This window comes from Crinia signifera, chromosome 4 (genome assembly GCF_055691185.1).
Source record: "Crinia signifera chromosome 4, ASM5569118v1, whole genome shotgun sequence".
Classification (NCBI taxonomy): Eukaryota; Metazoa; Chordata; class Amphibia; order Anura; family Myobatrachidae; genus Crinia; species Crinia signifera.
This window is the reverse complement of record NC_139220.1, coordinates 314,345,460-314,367,258: the sequence shown is the minus strand read 5'-3', so window position 1 is coordinate 314,367,258 and position 21,799 is coordinate 314,345,460. Positions and strand designations below refer to the sequence as shown.

At 46.1% G+C, this 21,799-nt stretch overlaps 1 protein-coding gene across 1 annotated transcript in view; it reads right to left on the bottom strand.

Annotated features, from left to right (window-relative positions):
- The window catches only part of LOC146072193 (uncharacterized), a 42,745-nt gene extending 38,495 nt beyond the window's left edge, over positions 1-4,250 (bottom strand). The window contains exons 1-2 of the mRNA XM_083179520.1: positions 4,151-4,250; positions 1,335-1,664 (exon numbers count right to left, since the gene is read on the bottom strand). Coding sequence (XP_083035646.1) covers positions 1,335-1,664; positions 4,151-4,250 — 430 coding nt within the window. The remainder of the gene's footprint in view (positions 1-1,334; positions 1,665-4,150) is intronic.
- Between the last annotated feature and the right edge of the window lie 17,549 nt (positions 4,251-21,799).

The window sequence follows — 21,799 nt, the reverse complement described above, 5'->3', positions numbered from 1 at the left end:
TGATGTGTGAATGTGTGTGTTTTTGAGTAAAAAAACACATAGTGAAATGGCATGAATGTTTAATGTTGTTAGATGAAATCATCACACATAACATCAGTTTAGGTACTGTATACATAGTAAATATTCGGAACAAACTAATTATGGACATAATTCAGTACATACACACAAACAACACCATGATTTTATTTAAAAGTATAAGCAATGTGGGGACACATAGATAGTGATTAAAATGCAACATTAGAACATAATAAATATACATGTAAGGAGGGGTAACATTTATTTTTATTAGGGTGTTCATTAAGGTAGACAATTTAGGTAATATAAAACAATAATTGAATAACAATTAGAATAATTCATTTAATTGTCTTAATCATAGTTGAAAGGCTAGATTTGCAGGTCCATATATGTGAAGGGTATGCCAGCGTGCACGGACGTACGCTCACTCTCACGATCGGTGGCATACGCTGAGTTTTCCATTGAAAACAATAGAGACCCGTCCGTGCACGGTGGCGTACGCTCAGATAGCCACAAGATGTCGGTGGGAAAACGGACGAGAGACGTCCGTAAATGGTGGCGTACGCTCTGTTGTACGCCAGTTGTCGGAGTCTAAGCGGTGATCCGTCCGTGTATGGTGGCGTACGCTCAACTGTACGCCACTCCCCTTTGTCGGTGTTTGTGACCGTCCGTATGTGGATGTTTTGTGGGCGGACTTTCGCTCACCGGCTGCGTACGGGAAATGTACGCTGATACGGAACGTACGTACGTTTGGCTGCCGCAACCAGAATAACCTCCCTAGTTATCTCTCAGCCTGATCAGTGCACAGTTCTCTGGAGTGGCCTAGTTATCTCCCAGCCTGGTCAGTGCACAGTTCTCTGGAGTGGCCTAGTTATCTCCCAGCCTGGTCAGTGTGCAGTTCTCAGGAGTGGCCTAGTTATCTCCCAGCTTGGTCAGTGCACAGTTCTCTGGAGTGGCCTAGTTATCTCCCAGCCTGGTCAGTGCACAGGTCTCAGGAGTGGCCTACAGTAGTTATCTCCCAGCCTGGTCAGTGCACAGTTCTCTGGAGTGGCCCATTTATCTCCCAGCCTGGTCAGTGCACAGTTCTCTGGAGTGGCCTAGCTATCTCCCAGCTTGGTCAGTGTGCAGTTCTCTGGAGTGGCCTAGCTATCTCCCAGCCTGGTTAGTGCGCAGTTTTGTAACACATCCATGTCCTGTATATTTTCTTTTATCAGTTCAATTGATATATTATATAACTACAAATGAGGCTTAAATAAATTATTCAAGAATCTTGTTGTTAATGATATCTCTGTGTATACATTGTTATGCCGTATTCTCACCTGCAATCACCAGCTCTGTGCCTTCTCTTCTCATTAATGTCCCAGTACTGGTGGTCACATTGCAGCAGTAGTGGGTGTAATATGTTATTCGAACTCTGTGTATGCGCAGTGAGACATCGGTGGGGAAACTGACCAGCGAGTACTCGTCATTGCTGTATGATTGGGCTGAGTTGTAAATTTCTTGCTTAAATGAATAACATCCATTCTCTCCTATGTACCAGATGACGTTCTGTGCTGCCCCAGTGGCCTCCTGTGGGTAATAGCAGGGGATGATGACCTCTTCTCCTTCGACAGCTATCACCTCATCCAGCTGAGATATGGATCTGTCACCTACAGAGATAATACAATGAGGACTGATTAGTAGAGATGGGAGAGTAGATCCGGCCAATACAAAATGTAGCCACAGTTTAGAGATTCCAATTGACAAATTATTTAATGACATTTAGTTATTAACAAACTTGATTTGGAGTCACCATCATCATCATCATCAGCAGCAAATGCTTATAACCTTATAATGAGAGCTCACAGCACCTGGGAACTTACTGTTCTTGGACTTTACTTGGAGGAAATGCCTGTGCCACAGTGACTCTACCTTATGTGCAGAAGGTGCAGTGCACTGGGGCCCCTGAGGACTAAGGGGCCCACTGCTGCCCCTTTCACACATCTTTGTCACCTATTGTTTTTCCATGTTTTACACTGCCTCCCACTGCCTCTACCTGTCACCATCTGTGTCTCCCCTGTAGCCACCACTTCTCCTGGTCCTGCGACTGCCGCTCCCCAGGTCCTGCCTGCCACAGTGTTCCGGGCACCTGTTCAATGACAGGCACAGGCACCAGCATATGCGCAGTACTGACCTTGGTACTGTGCATGCGCATATCCCTGGTTCTATGGGCTGCTTCATCTGCAGACATCTGCTATATAAATAACTGATAGTAATAATAATAATAATAATGATAATAATAATAATAATAATAATAATAATAATAATAACAATAATAATAATCTACTGTACAAAAGTGGTAGACTACATGAGCCAAGTGGTTCTTATCTGCCGTCACATTCCATGTTTCTATGTTTACTAGTGGTGCAAGCATGGTGGTACAGGGTGGTACGGCAAACCATTAAGAAATATATTGCCAGTACCCTGTACCACCAGCACAAGTGTCAGAACCACAGGGGCAAAGTTTCTCTGACAGCATTGGCAGAGACCCTGTGTCTCTCCAAAAAAGCCCTTTTGCCTTCTTGGAGACAGACGCTAAAGGTGCTTTTTGACCGCATTTCTCAGGGTAGCACTGCCCAGCGCTGTCCGTAAGTGTCACATTTTGGGTGTGCTGGTGCTCTGTGTGCATGTAGACCCTGTCAAGGATCATGTAACCCCTAGGCAATGAGCATGTAAACTCCCAGGCAACAAACATGTAACCCTGGGCAACAAGCATGTAACCCCCACGGGAAATGAGCATGTAACCCCCTGGGCAATGAAAATTTAATACCCGGGCAAGGAGCATGTAACTCCTGGGCAAGGAGCATGTAACTCCTGGGCAAGGAGCATGTAACCCCCATGGCAAGAAGCAAGTAACCCCTGGGCAATGAGCATGTAACCCCCATGGAAATGAGCATGTAGGGCAGTAAGTCCTACTATGGGCATTATATTTAAGTGCTACTAGTGGGCATGTGTGTAAGTGGCACCTCATGGGGCATTATGTTTGTAAGTGGCACTATAGGGTGCATTATGTGTGGAAGCAGCTCTGCGGGGGGCATTATGTGTGAGTGACACTACAAGGGGCATTATGGACTTTATTCTGGTTGACTTGCAAAGCTGTGAATTTTGCAGCTTTGTGAGTCCACCAAACGCTAAACGCTACCTGCATGGCCCCCTGCCCCTCCTCACACCCCGCGATCCCCTGCAGGCATGCAAATGGGTGTTTTGCATAAACATTAATTAGCAGCCTTGCGTTCGGGGACAAAATAATTCGATGGTCATCGACCATCGGATGATTTTGCAAGCAGCCTGTGCAGGAAGCGAGTGGGCAGCTGACATCCAATGACGTTAGCCAATGAAATGTTGGGTGATCCCATGGGTGCAGCCCATTGCCACCACCCCACGCCCCCTGCCCACACTGCTAGGTGCAAATGGGCCGGCGAACTAGCAAATCGCCATGCCACTCGCACCAAGCATCTGCACATGCGCTTATATGCACATGCGCAGATGCCAAACATTGTTCCCCTGTGCGAACACACAGAGGAGCAACTTAACTAGATTAGCCCCCCATGTGTGTAAGCGGCACTGAAGGGGCATTATGTGTGTAAGTGGCACCTCATGGGGCATAATGTGTGTAAGCAGCATTATGCATAGAGGCATTGCAGGGGGCACTATGCATGGAAGCAGCACTAAAAAGGGGATTTTTATTTCTTACCTGTAAAATCCTTTTTTCGTAGGCCAAGGTTGATGCTGGGAAAATGGGTATTCTTTGTCAGGAGGACCAGGCACCAAGGAGAACAAGATCTTTAGCTAGTGCAGCCCATAACTCCTCCCCCTAATACCCCTTCCTGTCCTCAGAGACCAGTTTTAACTTAACAAGCCGATGAATAGGGCTAGGAGAAGAACATTCAACAGAACACACAACCATAGGGCAGATAACTACTGCCAATATAAACTTAACTGCTGATCTGGAGCACAAGGGAGAGCGCCCAGCATCCACCTTGGCCTACAAAAATACAGGTCAGAACCAAAAATCCCCTTTTTTCTACCAGCCTAATGTGGATGCTGGGAAAATGGGACATCCTAAAGCAGTGTCCCCTATGAGTCCAGAGGATACCTCTGCCAAAAGCCGCATCGGACGAAGCGAAGGTGTCTAAACGATAAAACTTTATGAACATGTGAGCAGAAGAGCAGAATACCTCTGCCAAAAGCCGCATCGGACGAAGCGAAGGTGTCTAAATGATAAAACTTTATGAACATGTGAGCAGAAGACCACGTGGCTGCTCTGCAGATGCTCTCAGCTGAGATACCCGCCTGCATGACCCAGGAGGTCCCAACTGACATTGTGGAATGTGCCCGCACTGAATGAGCTTGACGTATTGCGGATTCCAACTAACGGGCAAGAGTCCGCTTAGATGCCGGCCAACCATGTTTTTTAACATCATAAATGATAAACAGAGAGTCTGATTTCCTGATTGTTGACATCTTAGAAACATAAAGGCGCAAGGCCCTGACAACGTCCAAGGACTCATCCACCACCGAAAGATTTTTCGTATTCGTAGAAGGAGACAGAGAGCAAACCGGTACCACTATTTCCTGATTTATGTGGTATTTGGAAACCACCTTAGAAAGGTAGTCCAGTCCAGTGTATGAAGTACTGCTCTGTCTTCATGGAAGATAAGAAAGGGGGACTTGCCAGAGGTGTAACAGTACTGGTAAAAAAAATCTGAATTTTCAAGTTGAAAAAAGTCTGGTAGACACTAAAGGTAGATATGTATTTCTCAAAGCCATTATAAACTATAAACCCCTTTATATAATGGCGGTTTACATCCCGCCGCCATATAATAATGATGTGCTGCATGAGCTGTTAAGATTTATAGCAGAGTATCCCGAAATTCCTATAATATGTATGGGTGATTTTAATAATGTTATGTGTAAAACTGTAGATAGATGGAAAGAGAGAGGAGTAAGAATCAGTATTCCAAACAAAGGCGTCCCTACCCCTTTCTCAAAACTAATAGGAGAAATGGGCCTGATAGATATTTGGAGGCAAAGGAATCAAGATACGTTACAGTTCTCATGTTACTCACCCACACACAACACCTTTTCAAGAATAGATCTTGCCCTGATATCCCCCATATTGGCTCCCGCAGTTATTGATATAAAATATTTAGCACAGGGGATTTCAGACCACTCCCCCATTTATCTGACCATTGATCTAACGTTGGATCGTGGAGAAGTGGCCTGGAAATTAAATCCCTTTTGGCTGGAACTAGTGGGTATAGATAATGGCCTGGCAAATGAGTGGGAGGGCTATGTTATAGATAATAGGCAATACCCCAACATCGACATTAAACAAGATGCATTAAAAGCAGTGATGAGGGGGACATTAATCAAAAAGATCACAGAAATAAAAAGAAAGGGAAAGAAAGAGGAAGACGAGTTGGTGAATAAATACCAGCAGCTAGAACGGGAATACATTAGCTCGGGGAATGGCAGTATAAGAACACAGTTAATGGAAGTAAAACAGGAGTGGGTGGAATATCTATATGATAAATCAAAGAGGCAGATGCAGTTCTCCAGACATAGGCAGTATTATGAGTCAGACGTGGGGGGCAGTCAATTGGCATTTTTGGCCAAAGGCGAAAATGCCAATAATATAATCTCTAGCGTTAAAAATCCCCAGGGGGAAATATGCTATACGGCAGGGCAAATGGTAGAGGTCTTTTTGGGGTACTACACAGATCTATATGATTCCGGGCAGGTACTTGATGAAAACCAGGTTGAGGAGTACTTGAGGTCAATATTTATGCCATCTCTCTCTGAGGTAGACTCGGACCTGTTAGAAGCCCCGTTCACCAGGGATGAGGTAGCGCAGGCGATCGCATCTCTTCCGGCCTCTAAGGCTCCTGGAAGGGATGGAATTCCTGCTGAAGTCTATAAAAAATTTGCAGACTTCTTTGTTCCATACCTTACAGAGATCTTCAACATATTATTAGAATGTGGCTCCCTCCCAGATTCTATGTCAGAGGCACTGATTATATAATTAATTAAAAAAGACAAGGATCCCCTACTTCCGGAATCATATAGGCCAATCTCCTTGTTAAATACTGACGTCAAAATATTGGCTAGAATGCTTGCCACGCAGCTCAATACAGTAATAACCACCATAGTACATCCAGATCAATCAGGATTGGCTTGGTTGTGTCTTTGGACGCAGCCAAGGCTTTTGATACAGTGGATTGGAACTATATGTGGGCGGTGCTTCGGAAACTGGCATTCGGCCCCCATTTCATTAAATGGATTCAACTGGTATATGCATCTCCAGTGGCAAGAGTCTCTGTAAACGGGTACATTTCAAACTCCTTTAAATTGAAACGGGGCACAAGACAGGGTTGTCCCCTGTCCCCGGCTCTATTCTCATTAGTCATAGAACCTCTTGCATGCCAGATATGTGCAGATCCAGAAATAAAGGGTATTAAAATTGGGGAGATAGAGGAAGTTGTAGCCTTATACGCAGATGATGTACTACTTTTCCTTCAAGATGCTGGGAAATCGCTACAGCATACAATGGATGTGGTGAATAGATTTGGTGACTTTTCAGGTCTACGAGTCAACTGGGACAAATCGAGTATATTACCAATATCGGGGCACATACCTGTAGATCAGCACACCACATCCCCACTAAAATGGACCAAGAAAATTAAATATTTAGGCATATGGATTACCCCCTGCCCAAAGAGCTATGTGGACCTCAATGTTCATCCAGTCACAGATAGATTTAAAGATCGTATGCACACATGGAAAAAGTTACCCATGACACTCACTGGGCGTATAAACATGTTTAAGATGGTAATACAGCCAAAATATCTATACATCTGGCAGAACTCGCCCATATATATCCCAAAAACAGTGTTTAATGCAATAGAAAATTAGTGATTTCCTTTATATGGAATGACAAGTCGCCACGTATAGCAATCAAAACGCTATACAATCCTAAAAATCAGGGCGGCTTGGCTCTTCCAAAATTAAGAAACTATTATATGGCAGCTCAAGCGGCACATCTGGTGGGCTGGGCTAAAAACTTAAAGGACCCATTATTACAAGCATATCTCGAAGAACAGGTAGGCCAAGGGTTTCCCCACTGGCACTGCTCCTGTCAGGAACTTCTACATATAAACTTCCCCCCATTCTTCGTCAGGCTGTGCTAATATGGAGAACTCTTCATTCAACAGATGAATGGGCAGGGATAGACACTGAAACACCATTGTGGTACAATAAAAAATATATAGAGCTAGAAAAACTATCTCCCAACAATATATGGTACCAAAATGATATTATAGCTATTTGTCAAATCTACACTAACAGGCTATTTAAGACCTTCGGACAACTACAAGGAGAATTTAATTTGCCAAATGAATATTTTTTTAGATACTTACAACTAAGGCATGCAATTCAAGCCCAATTTGGGGGGCTTAAGATAGAAATATCTGAATCTCCGATAAAAAAAAAATGCTCCAAAGAACGGGTAATAGAGGTTGTGTATCTAGCCTATATAATTCTCTAAATATATGTCAACATCTACCCCCAATGGAGAAATTAAAAATAAAATGGGAGACGGATCTGGGCTCAATAACGACGGAAGACTGGGAAGTCGTATTGGGGTCTATTAAGTGGGCAACCTCCTCGGTCAGATATCAACAAATACACTATTTTACACTTCATAGAATATAATATATCGTACTCCAGCGGGGATGTATAGGGCTGGAATAAGAGAGGTTGATAGATGCCCGAGGTGCAAGGCAACAGAGGCCGATTTCCTCCATATGATGTGGGCCTGCCCAAAAATATACTCCTTCTGGGAAAATGTTTGGAATGATATTAGGATGATAACGCCAGCAATAACTCAACTAAATCCCAGAACTTGTCTGTTGGGTTTAGAAATAGGGGGGGATCACTCACCAATGCTCTATTCCTTTGTTATTAGTCTGATCACAATGGCGAAAGTGATGATAGCCCGAATATGGTTTTCAACTAAAAGCCCAGCATTGGCAGGGTGGAGAGCATTGGTTAGTGAAACGATGAAGCATGAAAACATATGTTCTACACAAGAAATACTAAAAAAAAATGGGTACTTGTGTATTTTGGCGGCGCCCCCGATGTCCGTCGTACGACGAACAGATCGCATCGCATGCCATGCACCCGATGGCATGCGATGCGATGCAACGCGATTTTGACCCCCTATACGACCAAAAATCGTATAAGCACCCTAAAGGGTGCTTTTGAGCACCCAAATGGGTGCTTACAATGTTAAATGCACCCCCACGCCACCCCCCACTATAAACGTGAACCCGAAGCGTGGCGAGCGCAGCGAGCCCGCGAGGGGCGTCGGTACGCGTCCTACGACTTTTTCATACACCCACTATCCACGTCGGCGTGGAGTTGAGAATAGAATAGTGTGGCGAGCGCAGCGAGCCACCGAGCCCGAAGCGTGGCGAGCGCAGCGAGCCCCGCGAGGGGACGCGGATACCTTCACAGTTATACGCGTCCCCTCGCGGGCTTCACAGGTGTCCGTGGCGACGCGGACACCTGTGAAGCCCGCGAGGGGACGCGTTTACCTGTGAAGGTATCCGCGTCCCCTCGCGGGGCTCGCTGCGCTCGCCACGCTTCGGGCTCGGTGGCTCGCTGCGCTCGCCACACTATTCTATTCTCAACTCCACGCCGACGTGGATAGTGGGGGTATGAAAAGGTCGTAGGACGCGTACCGCCGCCCCTCGCGGGCTCGCTGCGCTCGCCACGCTTCGGGTTCACGTTTATAGTGGGGGGTGGCGTGGGGGTGCATTTAACATTGTAAGCACCCATTTGGGTGCTTAACATTGTATAAGCACCCATTAGGGTGCTTATACAATGTTTAATCGCATCGCATCGTATGCATCGTATGCCATGTACAATGGCATACAATTTCAAAATTGTATGCCATCGTGCACTATCGTACGATATCGCGTCGCATCGCATACCATCGTATGTGTTATGGTATGCGATGCGATGGGCGCCGCCAAAATACACAAGTACCAAAAAATGTCATGATAAATGGGACAGATGGCGCAAACACTATCTGATTTGGCAAGAAGTTGAGCAGGAGGAGTTAGTAACTTGAGTAAAAATATTGTTAAGGTCGTAGGAAAAGGTACGACTAGCATAAAGAGAAGCATGTACACCATAGACTTCTGTAAGTCACAAATGACACAATAGTTAGATAAATATATAACTAACAATCACAAGAGATTCACTAAAGATAATTTTATTTTTCAAATAAGTAAATTAAGCAAAATCTGTCACACATAATAGATAGGGAACACAAAACATAAAAAATGAATGCATGGCTTCCAGCCTAATAATGCACGATTACTATCAATCAATTAATTAATGGTTTATTATATTTAAAAACACGTACACTATTTGAGAGGAAAGAGGAAAGGGGAAGAAGAAGGGATAATAAAGGAAGCAACAATGGAACGGAATAAAAGAGGAAAAAAATATATATATATATATAATAATAATAATAAATAAAAATAAATACACAAATAAAAAGACATAACAACTTGCACAAACTATATTGGAAAGATTAGATGACCTAAAAGGACGGGATTGTTTTTTTAGTATTTTTTTTTTTTTTAAGTGTGGGGGGGGGGGGGGGTTTATTGTTATTGTTAGATGTATTGTAAAGTAAGATGTCAAGTGCTGTATGTGTTAATGTCAAGTTAATGTGCTAAATGTTGATGTAATGTATGGGGTTTTTTTTATATGCAAAATTGAAAATAAAGAAAAGTGAATTTAAAAAAAAAAAAAAGAAAGGGGGACTTGCAAGAAAGTGTACTCAAGTCTGAAACCCTACGAGCCGAAGCAATTGCCAATAGGAATAGTGTCTTCAACGTGAGCCATGAAAGTGTCACCGAATGTAATGGCTCAAATAGTGGTTTAGTTAACTTTTTAAAACCAAAGACAAACCCCATGAATTAGCCGGAGGCCTAACTGGGGGTTTGCAAATGTAAGACGCCCTGTAAGAACATACATACTGTACAGTAGCAGACAAAGCAAATTTCCATTGAAATAAGACTGAAAGGGCTGAGACCTGAACTTTTAAGGAAGCCAGACTAAGACCCAAATCAAGACCTGATTGTAAGAATTCTAGGATTCTTGACAAACGATAAATTTGAGGATTATATTTTCTAGGTTCACACCAAAGAAAATATTTGTGCCAAACCCTATGGTAGATCCGCGCAGAGGAAGGTTTCCTGGCTACAAGCATAGTCTTGATAATAGTATTGGAAAGGCCTTTCGCCTCTAGAACTGACACTCAACCATCCTGTCAAAGCCAACCTGTGGATATCGGGATGTTGGCAAGGGCCCTGAGACAGCAGGTCTGGACGCAGTGGCAGAGGAATTGGAGGAGCCCGGGACAGGTGAAGAAGGTCTGGGTATCGGCCAGTTGGGTGCGATCACTATCGCCTCCACCTTTTTTCATTTGAGACGTTGCATGAACCTGGGTAGAAGAGCTACTGGATGGAATGCATACACCCTCTGAAAGGGCCAGAGGGCTGATAGAGCATCCACCAGACAAGCTGGAGGGTCTATTGTCCTTGAGCCATACGCTGGAAGTTTTTTGTTTTGTCGAGAAGCCATTAGGTCTACCTGTGGGTGAAGAGACCACTCACCTGAGTATATTGTTTGGTGACTCAGAATGTCTGCCTCCCAATTTAACACCCCTCAGATGTACACTGCTGTCAAAGCTAACAGGTGTATTTCGGCCCACTTCAGGATGTGAGTCACCTCTTTCATTGCTCCTCGGCTTCTTGTGCCATCCTGGTGGTTCATATTTGCAACTACCGTTGCATTGTCCGACTGTACTCGGATGGCTTTCCCGTGAAGAAGAGTTCCTGATTAGCAGAACTTTCTGTGGATGGCTCTTAGTTCTAGGACGTTTATTGGAAGAACTGCCTCCTGTCGTGTCCAAAGGAGTGATCCTGTACCACTGCTCCCCAGCCTTGCAAGCTGGCATCCTTGGTCACTATTAACCAATCTTGATTTGCAAATGAATGGCCTTTTGAAAGGTTCTCCATTTGTAGCCACCATAACAGAGAGATCAGCACTTCTCTCATTAAGACCAGGAACTGTGTCCTTAAGTGAAGGTGAGATCGATTCCAGCGAGTTAGCAGAGCAAGCTGTAGGGTTCGGGAATGAAATTGCCCTAATTTTACCATTTGAAACGTGGATACCATTTTCCCTACCACCTTCATGCACAGGTGGATTGATACTCTGCTATGCTTCAAGAAGGTTCGAATCAACATTTGTAACTCCAACCTCTTATCCTGAGTTAAGAAAACCCTCTGAAAACCCTCTGTGAGACTGTGTTTATTAGGGTTCCCAGGTGAATCATGCACTTCCTGGACTACCTCCAGTTGATTATCCAACCATGTATTTGGAGGATGTCCTTCATCAACCATACATGAGACTGAAGGACTTCTGTTTAGCGACCTAAAAGAATGAGGTCATCTAGATAATGGATGACCCTCACTCCTTGTAGGTGTAGGTGAGCCACCATTACTGCCATCATTTTTGTGAACTCTCGAGGCGTCGTCGAGAGCCCGAATGGCAGGGCCTGAAACTGGAAGTGGCGCTCCAATATTGCAAAACTGAGAAATCTCTGATGAGCCAATCTTATGGGAATGTGAAGATAGGCATCCTGGATATCCAGTGAAATCTCCCTGCTCGATGGATTGCAGAGATTCCATCCGGAATTTGGGTACTCGAAGAAAGAGATTCAATCTCTTTAGGTTGAGAATTGGCCGGAATGAACCATCTGGCTTGCTGACCAGAAAAAGGTTTGAGTAGAACCCTGTTCCTCATTGTCAAGAAGGAACAGGAACTATAACCAAGGATTCTACCAACTTTTAGATGGCCTTCTCTAGGGCGGTAGCCTTCACTGGGTGCGTGGGGAGACCCATTGTGAAAAACTGGGTTAGAGGTCTGGACCAAAAGGTGAGGGAGTAGCCATGTAACAGCACATCCAACACCAAGGAGTCCGTTGTTGAGTTTGGCCAGACATTTGTGAATTGACGAAGGTGACTTCCCACCCCAGAGACGACCAGAAGAGGACTTTTTGCATCATGCTGCAGGTTTTTCAGCCGGCTTAGGGGCCTGTCGACATCTGGCCCAGCCTTGTCACGGTTTGGATTTATGTGGTTTAGCTGAAGTAGGTTGAATTATTGTTTGAGCTCTAGCCTTACTTTGAGGTCTGAAGAAACAAAAGGACTGCTGTTTGGGTTTTGGAGGAAAGCGTTCTTGGAAGCCACTAAGGAAGTGACTATTTTGTCTAGCTCTGGTCCAAAGAGCTCTGACACTGAAAAGGGTAAGGCCTCCAGAGCTTTCTTTGAATCATTGTCCACTTTCCAAGTTTGGAGCCACAGACACCTTGGAAGCAAACACTCCCTGTCTAAGACGCTCTCACTGAGATAGGTGAATACTATCCACAATGGGCAATAGTTCTGATCTGCGGGTGACTGTAGGCCCTCAGTCAAATCATCTGCCCAATAACCCATAGCCAAGGTTGTCCAAGCAGCTGTACAAGTTGGACGTATGGCCGCCCCTGCATTAGAATATATTGATTTAAGGAATTGATCCAACTTTTTATCTACCTGGAATAGGAAGCGTAGTGACTTTAACTAGTCTGGTCACATGGGCATCCACTGGAGGGGGAACTTCCCATTTTGCATAATTCTCTGTCAGAGGATAAAACGTAGAAATCCGCTTAGAAATAAAAAAAGAATTGTTGGTATGTTTCCAGGCTTCCTGAAACATTTTGTCCAATTTTGAGGACTGTGGGAAAACTGCAGGATCCTTCTTTTTCCTTTTAAAAACTGGGCCTTCAGATAGAGACTGAGAAGCAGGCTCTTTAATTTTTAAAGTTAGCCAAATAGATTTAATTAAACTATCTACTCTGGGTTGAGACATATGATCCTCCTCAGTTTTAGGAATATCCTCAGCAGGGTTATCTGTATCCGGTTCCTCATCTGAGGATCCCTCAGGTGAAGAGTCCTGTAACAGCAATGGGCGTCAGTGACGCTTTGCTGTGGCCTTAGAGGTAGAAGCCCCTAAAGCCTTTTGTAGTGATGATGACACCTGTACTAGGCCCTGCACGGATTGTGAACCCACAGTGGTTCCTCCGGCTGCGGTGGAATGTATGGGCAGTACAGATGGTGTAATGGTTAGCATTACTGCCTCACAGCGCTGATGTCATGGGTTCGATTCCCAACATGGCCCTAACTGTGCGGAGTTTGTATATTCTCCCCGTGCTTGTGTGGGTTTCCCCAAGGTTCCCCCGATTTCCTCCCACAATCCAAAAATATACTGGTAGGCTAATTGGCTCCTAACAAATTAACCCTAGAATGTCTGTGTGTGCGTGTACATGTGGTAGGGACTTATGTGAATGTTGAACTATACTCTGTAAAGCACTGCAGAATCTGTGTGCGCTATTAATAAATAAATAAATGTGGGGATCAGGGGGCGAATGGCGGTACGCGAAGCTGCCAGCTGAGACCCTAGCTCCCTCATTGCAGAGGACAAGGCAGTAGCCCAGTCAGGCTCGCAGGGAGCCTCCACAGTGGTCTGCAAATCAGGTCCCGGTGCAGAGCAGCGCTCACATATACCAGTATGGTCCTGCTCAGCACACGCACAATTGTCACCACAAGTATTGCATTTGAATGCGCGCAGCACAGGAGCATTACCTTTCCCCCTAGCAGACATTGCGGCAGCTTTTAACTGGCTATACAGCTGACAATGTACTGTATTTTCACAGAATGTTGTGAAACAGAAACAAGAAGTACTGTACTATAGACACCAATTAAGAAACTAGTGGCTGCGGCGTGGCCTAGCCGGAGACCAGGTTGGAAGCAACAAGCCTGTACTCCAGCATGAAAGCTTGAAAGAGCGCTTTTCTACCTGCCCCTGTCTCCCCCTGCTGCACCAATCGGCTGCTGTGAGCCTCCAGGGACCGCTGCTTTAACTCTGATGCCCCACTGGTTTGCCTGCCTGCCGAGGCCTACATCGCGGCGGAAGCCGCGGCCTCAATTTGTGGCCGTTGCGGTAGTGCTTGCGGCCTCCTCCCGCACACCAGGCCGGTTCATGCCAGAAACCCGGTCTCCCGGGTCCCCACTGAGCCGCGGATCGCTGCCCACAGAGCAACAGGCCTCTCTGTGGTCTCCAGCAGGTTGCGGCCTTGCTTCTAAGCCTAAGCCTCGGCCTAGATTTGAGCCCAGACCCTAGCCCTGAGCTGCAGTTAGCGCGGAGCCCTGCATCTGCACCCTGATCGGAGGGGAATCCCTGCTGACACCCTCAGGGAGTTCTTGAGACCCTCCCCTCACCACAAAGCCTCCTCTTTTCACCTGGTTGGCCTGTGCACAGCACCAGCAGGGAGAGGGCCCCTTCCTCTTTCAATCTTGGGACTACACTGCTGCCTGGGTAAGGAGACACTGCTGTATAGTGACTTTCTTTGGTTTCTGTTTGTGCCTTCCTCTGTGTCATGCTCTCACTGGAGCTCAGTGGTGTAGCTAGGAGCCACAGTGCCTGGAGCAAGGGCATGTTTCGCGCCCCCCCCACCCCCCCACCCCACACACACACTCAGACCAAGATTTGTAGTAGGCAGGGCTCTTGCGTGGCAAAAAGGGGGCACAACCTAACATTACAGGACACACCTTAATGCACATTACACATAATGCCACATGCCGTAATGCCAATTGCACATAAGCCACACATGATGCCCATTATACATATATATATATATATATATATATATATATATACACACATGTACACACACCCACCCCAATTTGTTTGCAGGAGGTGAATAGTAACAGATGATGATGAATAAGTGAATAAGCTACCAATTTAATTATCTTATTAAAAAAAACGATCTTTACCAAGTCAGTGAAAAAAAGTCAGCACATATTGTGCATGTAGGAGTCCTCTTCCTGACACTGCTGCTCCTGCTTCGATAAACACAGGGGAGGTAGGGGGAGGGAGAGCATCCAGAGCTATCTCCCTCCAGGACAGCCTTATCGTCTGAACTCTCAAATGTATTCACTGACTCTGCATCCTGATCCCACCAGCGCGGTTCCCATTCTGTCTGTCTCACAAGTTCACCTGTGTGAGACTTCCTCCCAGGGCAAAGCATGGCCTCATGGGATTTGTAGTTTAAACGTTAATTGCTCAAAGTTAGAGCAGTAACATATAAACTACAATTCCCATGATGCCATTGTCCCTGCTGCTCTGACCTGCCGGGTGCCTCTGAGTCACAGACACAGGCAGCTAAATCTCGGCACCTCCGTCCTCCACTCCGACTACTACTGTAAGTAAGCGCTGCAGCTGGGCGGGGAAGCAGGGCAGGGGAGCCGGTGGCACGCAGCTCCGGCGCCATTTGATCTCTCTGCGCCCGGAGCGCATGCTCCGGTGGCTCCGCCCTCGCTATGCCCCTGCTGGAGCTTGGAGAGATTGCTCCTGCTGTCATGAGGCTTGTGTAGCTTCCATGATGATGCTTTGATCTTCCTACAGATGGAGCATCCTTTATCTTTGTCCGGTGCTCACCAGACCCCTTGCGCTGGCAATAGAGACTGGGACGTGCATGCGTTCCAGTCACTCGGCGGGGACGTTGCGTGTCCCTGCCCATCTCCGCTTCAGGGAGACGGGCAGGGTTAGAGGGGCACTCGTGGCGGCGAGGGCGACGGGCGGCGATGGCGGGGGAGGTGGTTGGGACTGGAGGTAGGCTCCATTGCCCAGGGGGCGTGCAAGCATCTTGTGCATGCGCGCCCTCTGGCGGGGCTGACGTGACGCCATCACGTCAGCCCCGCCAGCCCCGCCAGCAAAGATGAAGCCAGCCCCATCTGTAACTGTGTTTCCCCACCACCTCAACTGATACACATCAACCCGTCTCAATCGCCCCCTGTCCCTGCCTGTCTCTGCTTCGGACGGTGCTTTTCTCCTCTCTGATGCCTCCTAAATGGCCTAAACCCCCTAAGGGAGTACCGCCAGTGAGCCTGTTCAAGACTGCCTCTAAATCTCCCAATCTGCACCCTACCACACTGCATACTCTCTCACGTTGTACCCCCCTCTCACCATCCATCCTCTCCCACCCTGTACCCTGTAGCCGCTGCATGGACCAGCCATTTTTCCGTCACTGCAGGAGCCTGTCGGGCACTCACGTGGAGTGTCCCGACTCTCCCCCCATCCGCTGACAGATCCCAGTCGCCTTGTGGCCTGGCTCTCCTGCCACCCGCCGATTGATCCCCTTCGCCGTGTGGCCTGGCTCTTCTCCCTCCCACCGATGGATCCCCTCTGCCAGGTGGCCGGGCTCTCTTCCCACTCAGAGACGCTAGCAACAGGGAACTCCCATCTTGATTAAGTCTGGACAAGTAAAAGACATAAATGTTAGCTGACTATTGAATTGGGCGGCAGTCGTTGACGTCATGCGACATCAGCCATCAACATGCCTGCATTCGCAGAGGTACGCCCAGCGTTTTCATGGGCACACCCACCATTTTTATGGGCATGCTCATGAAATGCTGGGCTTTCCCCTGTGTCCACCCATGCCAGCGCACTATGTAGCAAACGGCTCGGCTCCCGGGGTTTGCACATGCGCATATTTGCGCATGTACAACCCCAGACCAAGTATAAAATTCCTGATAGGAAAGGTATAGAGCCATTCTCATGAATTACACATGTGAAAATGTAATGGTCATATTTAGTGTAAGCCACTCTGTCACTGCTGTCACACTCTGTCCCTGCTGTCACTGTCCCAATGTCCTTGCTGTGCCCCTACTGTCCCTCTCCCTGTGTCCTTGCACCCCTGATTTTTTTTTCATTCCAAGTGAATTTTGGCTCATACCGTCTAGCTTAATGTGTATTTTAAGTCTGTGAATTTTGGCTCATTCCGTGTGACCTAATGTGAAGTTTGTCTCATTCCATGTGGCCTAATGTGTAAGGGGTACTAGATAGAATAAGGGGTCATACTATTGTGGTGCATAACATGTTTTACTAATATTTTTAGTCATTTGCAATACTTTTGGGGATAAAATGGGCCAAAATCTCACATTTACCAAAAATCGCGCATGTAGCAGCGTGCGATTTGTGATAAAAATAGCAGGGATTGCGACCAAAAAATAGCTCATCCAAAATCACAAACATCAAATTTAATAGGGTGTGATCTTTCAAATTGCAAGTGATTTCTTTCATTCACCTGGGGACCGTTCTGGAAGCTGTTAAAGTCGAGTTGCACATACGCCATTTTAGGATAGTATGGCCGCCATCTTGGTTCGCAATGTTGCGCAATTAAAGTATTATACCCGAGTCTGTGTAGCAAAGCGGACCATAAGCGCAGCCATACTAAAACACATAAATTCATAATACCATACTTACACCAAATAAAATATAGTTAATTAAAGGTTTAGTGCACCACACATAGGTTAATCAGTATTACACAATTGTGTCTGTATAATGTTTAGTATCGTTATGTTCCATTTCTCATGCGCAGAACTCCGGTCGTAGCGAAAACTTCGCAAATCATATGGTCCGATAATTACAGACAAAATCCATATTCCATGTACTATTTCTGGTAAAACTGTGTGAGACAAAGGAATCAAGTTATAACCAGTTCTTGTTGCTTTTTACGACCCCGACGACGATGCCAACACACAAAGGACACCAAAGTACACTCCCCTGCACCAATCCAAACCAAGTGTAATACTTTATCCCAATCACTGAGGACTGGACATTTGAACCCTTGACCAATCATAACGGCCTTTGACCCCCCCTTCTTGGACCCTATAAAATAACTATCCCTGAGCTGGCTCTGGCACTTTGGCACTGCATCTATCCCTTCACCATTGACTGGGCTAAAGTTCTATTTGAACATAGCGAGCTCCGACCGGACTGCGCTGCGCATATTTGATGAGACAGTAAACGGTTGCATTCCTTGTGCTTACTTATATTGTTTATTGGCTGATTGTATTCTATTCTTTCCCCTAGTAGTATTTGACTTATATTTAGTATTGTTAAGGGGAATTGCATCATGTGTTATCCCATATTTCTCGTTTCTGTAACCCCCTGTCGTCCGCTAGGGACAAAATACACTATTTGGAGAATCTATCTCCTCACTTTGTTATACCATTGTCTCGTCTATTATTCGCATCTAGCGATAAGGTATATTATGGACATTGTCCATAAAAGGTATTCGCAGTTTAGGTACTAAGTACTGCGAAGGGATACTCAATAACTGGTGGCGATCCAGCGTGTACATTACACGGAAAAGGTCTGCTACGCTTTGTTCGCACCTAGCTAGGTTAAAGGGTACACAAGTTACGGAAAGAGTACGCAACTGCGCATTTCACTTATTGTCCTTCTGGTTATATTAAACTTAAATATTAACAAAGCGGAGATGAATATGTCAAATCCCGCATACTGTTATGTTAGCTCCAGCTATTGTTGATTTGTTGCTGCCCACATGAGGCCACTTCCAGAAATTTTCCATGGCCACTTTTGGTCCCCAATCCGCCCCTGCTGTTAACAAAAGCCCCAATTTGTAAAAAAAAATGGAGACCCTGATGGTCTAGCGGTGCCTCAGCATGAGCCGAGACCCGCTGCCAGGATCCGCCAGTAGTGCCCCCCCCACAGGTGGTAAGAGCCGTGTCACTGACTCCCTGTGAACGGGGAGTCACTTACCTGAACTTTCACCCCCAGCTGCAGCTCCCTATTAGTGCGGAGAGGTGACTGCTGTGAGCGGCCAAGAGGTCCTTCCAGCAGCCACAAGAGAGAAGTGCTGCAGGTGTCAGAGGCAGCGCTGCTGCACTGACACCCAGTAAAAATAAAATTACAAAAGAAGTAAAAATTGAAAAATAGGGCTGAAAACAGCCCTCTTCTTAGAAAAGCACCATGGTCCTCAGAGCACCAAGGAAAAATCTGGTCTCTGAGGACAGGAAGGGGTATTAGGGGGAGGAGCTACAGGCTGCACTAGCTAAAGATCTTGTTCTCCTTGGTGCCCGGTCTTCCCGACCAAGAATACCCATTTTCACAGCATCCACCTTAGGCCAGTAGAAAAATGTAATGGGGGTGTGCAAAATGAATAAAGGTACCAGTGTGTATAGCAATAGCGAGAAGTGATGGAAACACTGACACCACCAGGAGAAGATGCAGAAAGCTGTATCTTTTGCCATAAAACCCCTGTCCGTGAGTAATTTGAAGCCTTAATGTGGAGCATCAATTGTAAGGGGCATGTTTGTGCACGTAAATAAATACAGTGGTGGCATAACTGTGTGTGGCATAATATGTAATAGGGGTACTCTTTACTTAGCACGGCGCCCATCGCGGGCATCGCGACCATCGCATGCACTAAAAAAACGGGTGCGACGCGATGCCCGCGATTTCCCATAGGGATCAATGTTAAAAGTCTCAATGGACACGATTTTAGTGTTCAATGCCTCAATTTTTACATAGGAAACAATGTTAAATGGGCCACAGAGCCCAAATAGTCCCCCTGAAGTCTGAAATGGCCCCCACAATTGTTAACGCTACCCCACGATCAACGTGAACCCGAAGCGTGGCGAGGGGCGGCGGTACGCGTCCTCCGACCTTTTCATACCCCCACTATCCACATCGGCGTGGAGTTGAGAATAGAATAGTGTGGCGAGCGCAGCGAGCCACCGAGCCCAAAGCGTGGCGAGCGGACGCGGATACCTTCACAGGTAAACGCGTCCCTTCGCGGGCTTCACAGGTATCCGCGTCCCCTCGCGGGGCTCGCTGCGCTCGCCACGCTTCGGGCTCGGTGGCTCGCTGCGCTCGCCACACTATTCTATTCTCAACTCCACGCCAACGTGGATAGTGGGGGTATGAAAAGGTCGGAGGACGCGTACCGCCGCCCATCGCGGGCTCACTGCGCTCGCCACGCTTCGGGTTCACGTTGATCGTGGGGTGGCGTTAACAATTGTGGGGGCCATTTCAGACTTCCGGGGGACTATTAGGGCTCTGTGGCCCATTTAACATTGTTTCCTATGGAAAAATCGCGAGCATTGAGGCATTGAACAGTAAAATCGCGTCCATTGAGACTTTTAACATTGTTCCCTATGGGAAATCGCGGGCATCGCGGGCACCCGTTATTTTAGTGCATGCGATGGCTGCGATGCCCGCGATTTTTTACCCCCGATGACCGCGATGACAATCATGGGCGCTGTTCTAAGTAAAGAGTACCGTAATAGGCATTATGGTATGTGGCATGATACATAATAGGCATTACAGTGTTTGGCATAATGTTCATTGGGCATTACAGTCCGTGGCATAATGTGTAAGTGGCATTACAGTGTGTGGCATAGTGTTTTACAGTTCTTGGAGAAAACCCAAGCAAAAGTTACTGGTGAGGACAGGCCACAATCCCAACCCTGACTTTGTTAATCCCTCCAGAGATTATAGGCACCTGCAGAGCTAAGACTTAACCTATAATAGCAACGTTTGTAGGGGCAAATTAGGTCTGCCTCAACTCCGGTGCCACCAGGACTTGCAGGGAGACAAGGTGCCCAACACCCCCAGAGCGGACAAGAGGAGGACTACCTAAAACCTGTAAAAATTGGAAACTAAACAAAATGTACAAATATCACTGGACAGGTGACCCCTAAGCAGGTCCACTCACATTGTTCGTGAAGAAGGAAACAGTGATACAACTTCCTACCAAACTACTGTAAGTGCAACAATGCATGAAGGTGTTAAACATATCAATAATTCCTTTAAGATAGGCACGTGTATGCAACAATGCATGAAGATATTAAGAATCAGGAAAATAACTTACATAGTGCTTTTAGAAACACTATGCATGAAAAAGAAACATAGAAACATAGAATTTGACATCAGATAAGAACCACTTGGCCCATCTAATCTGCCACATTTTTTAAACATGTTATCTCAAACCATGTTTGATCCTTATTTTTTTGTAAGGATATCAATATTCCTATCACAAGCATGTTTAAATTGTTCTATTGTTTTTGCCTCTGTCACCTCTGATGGGAGGCTATTCCACTTATCTACTACTCTTTCTGTGAAGTAATTCTTCCTCAAATTTCCCCTGAATCTTCCTCCCTCTAGTTTCAGTGCATGTCCTCATGTTCTGTTGCTCCTTTTCCTGTGAAGAATGTCTCCCACCTGTACCTTGTTAAAACCCTTGATATATTTGAAAGTTTCTATCATGTCCCCAATTTCCCATCTCTGCTCTATAGACAATATAACTCCACACAGATGATACTGCACATGTGATCATGGAAGAATCAAGAAATAGCAGAAAGATAACTTATCTCCATGGCTGGATTGAGGGTATCTACTAGGCCGAGTCCAAGACTCTGAACTCCAACAGCACTGGAACTAATTTCTCTCTGACATAGGCAGGATTTCAGATACATGGCAGGTTTGCTTGCAGGACTCCTCAGACACAGGATGGCATAGGACCAAGACTCTGAACTCCAACAGGACTAGAAATAATGGCTCTATGACACAGGCAGGATTTCAGACACACGGCAGGTATGCCTGCAGGACTCCTCGGACACAGGCTGGAATAACCTGAACTCTGGAGTATATACAGACAACTGTTTGCTAGGAATCTGAGAATGTCTAGGAGATGGAAATGGACATGGAAATAACCAGGAACAAGCATAATACAATGAGTATCACAGGAATACTGAGG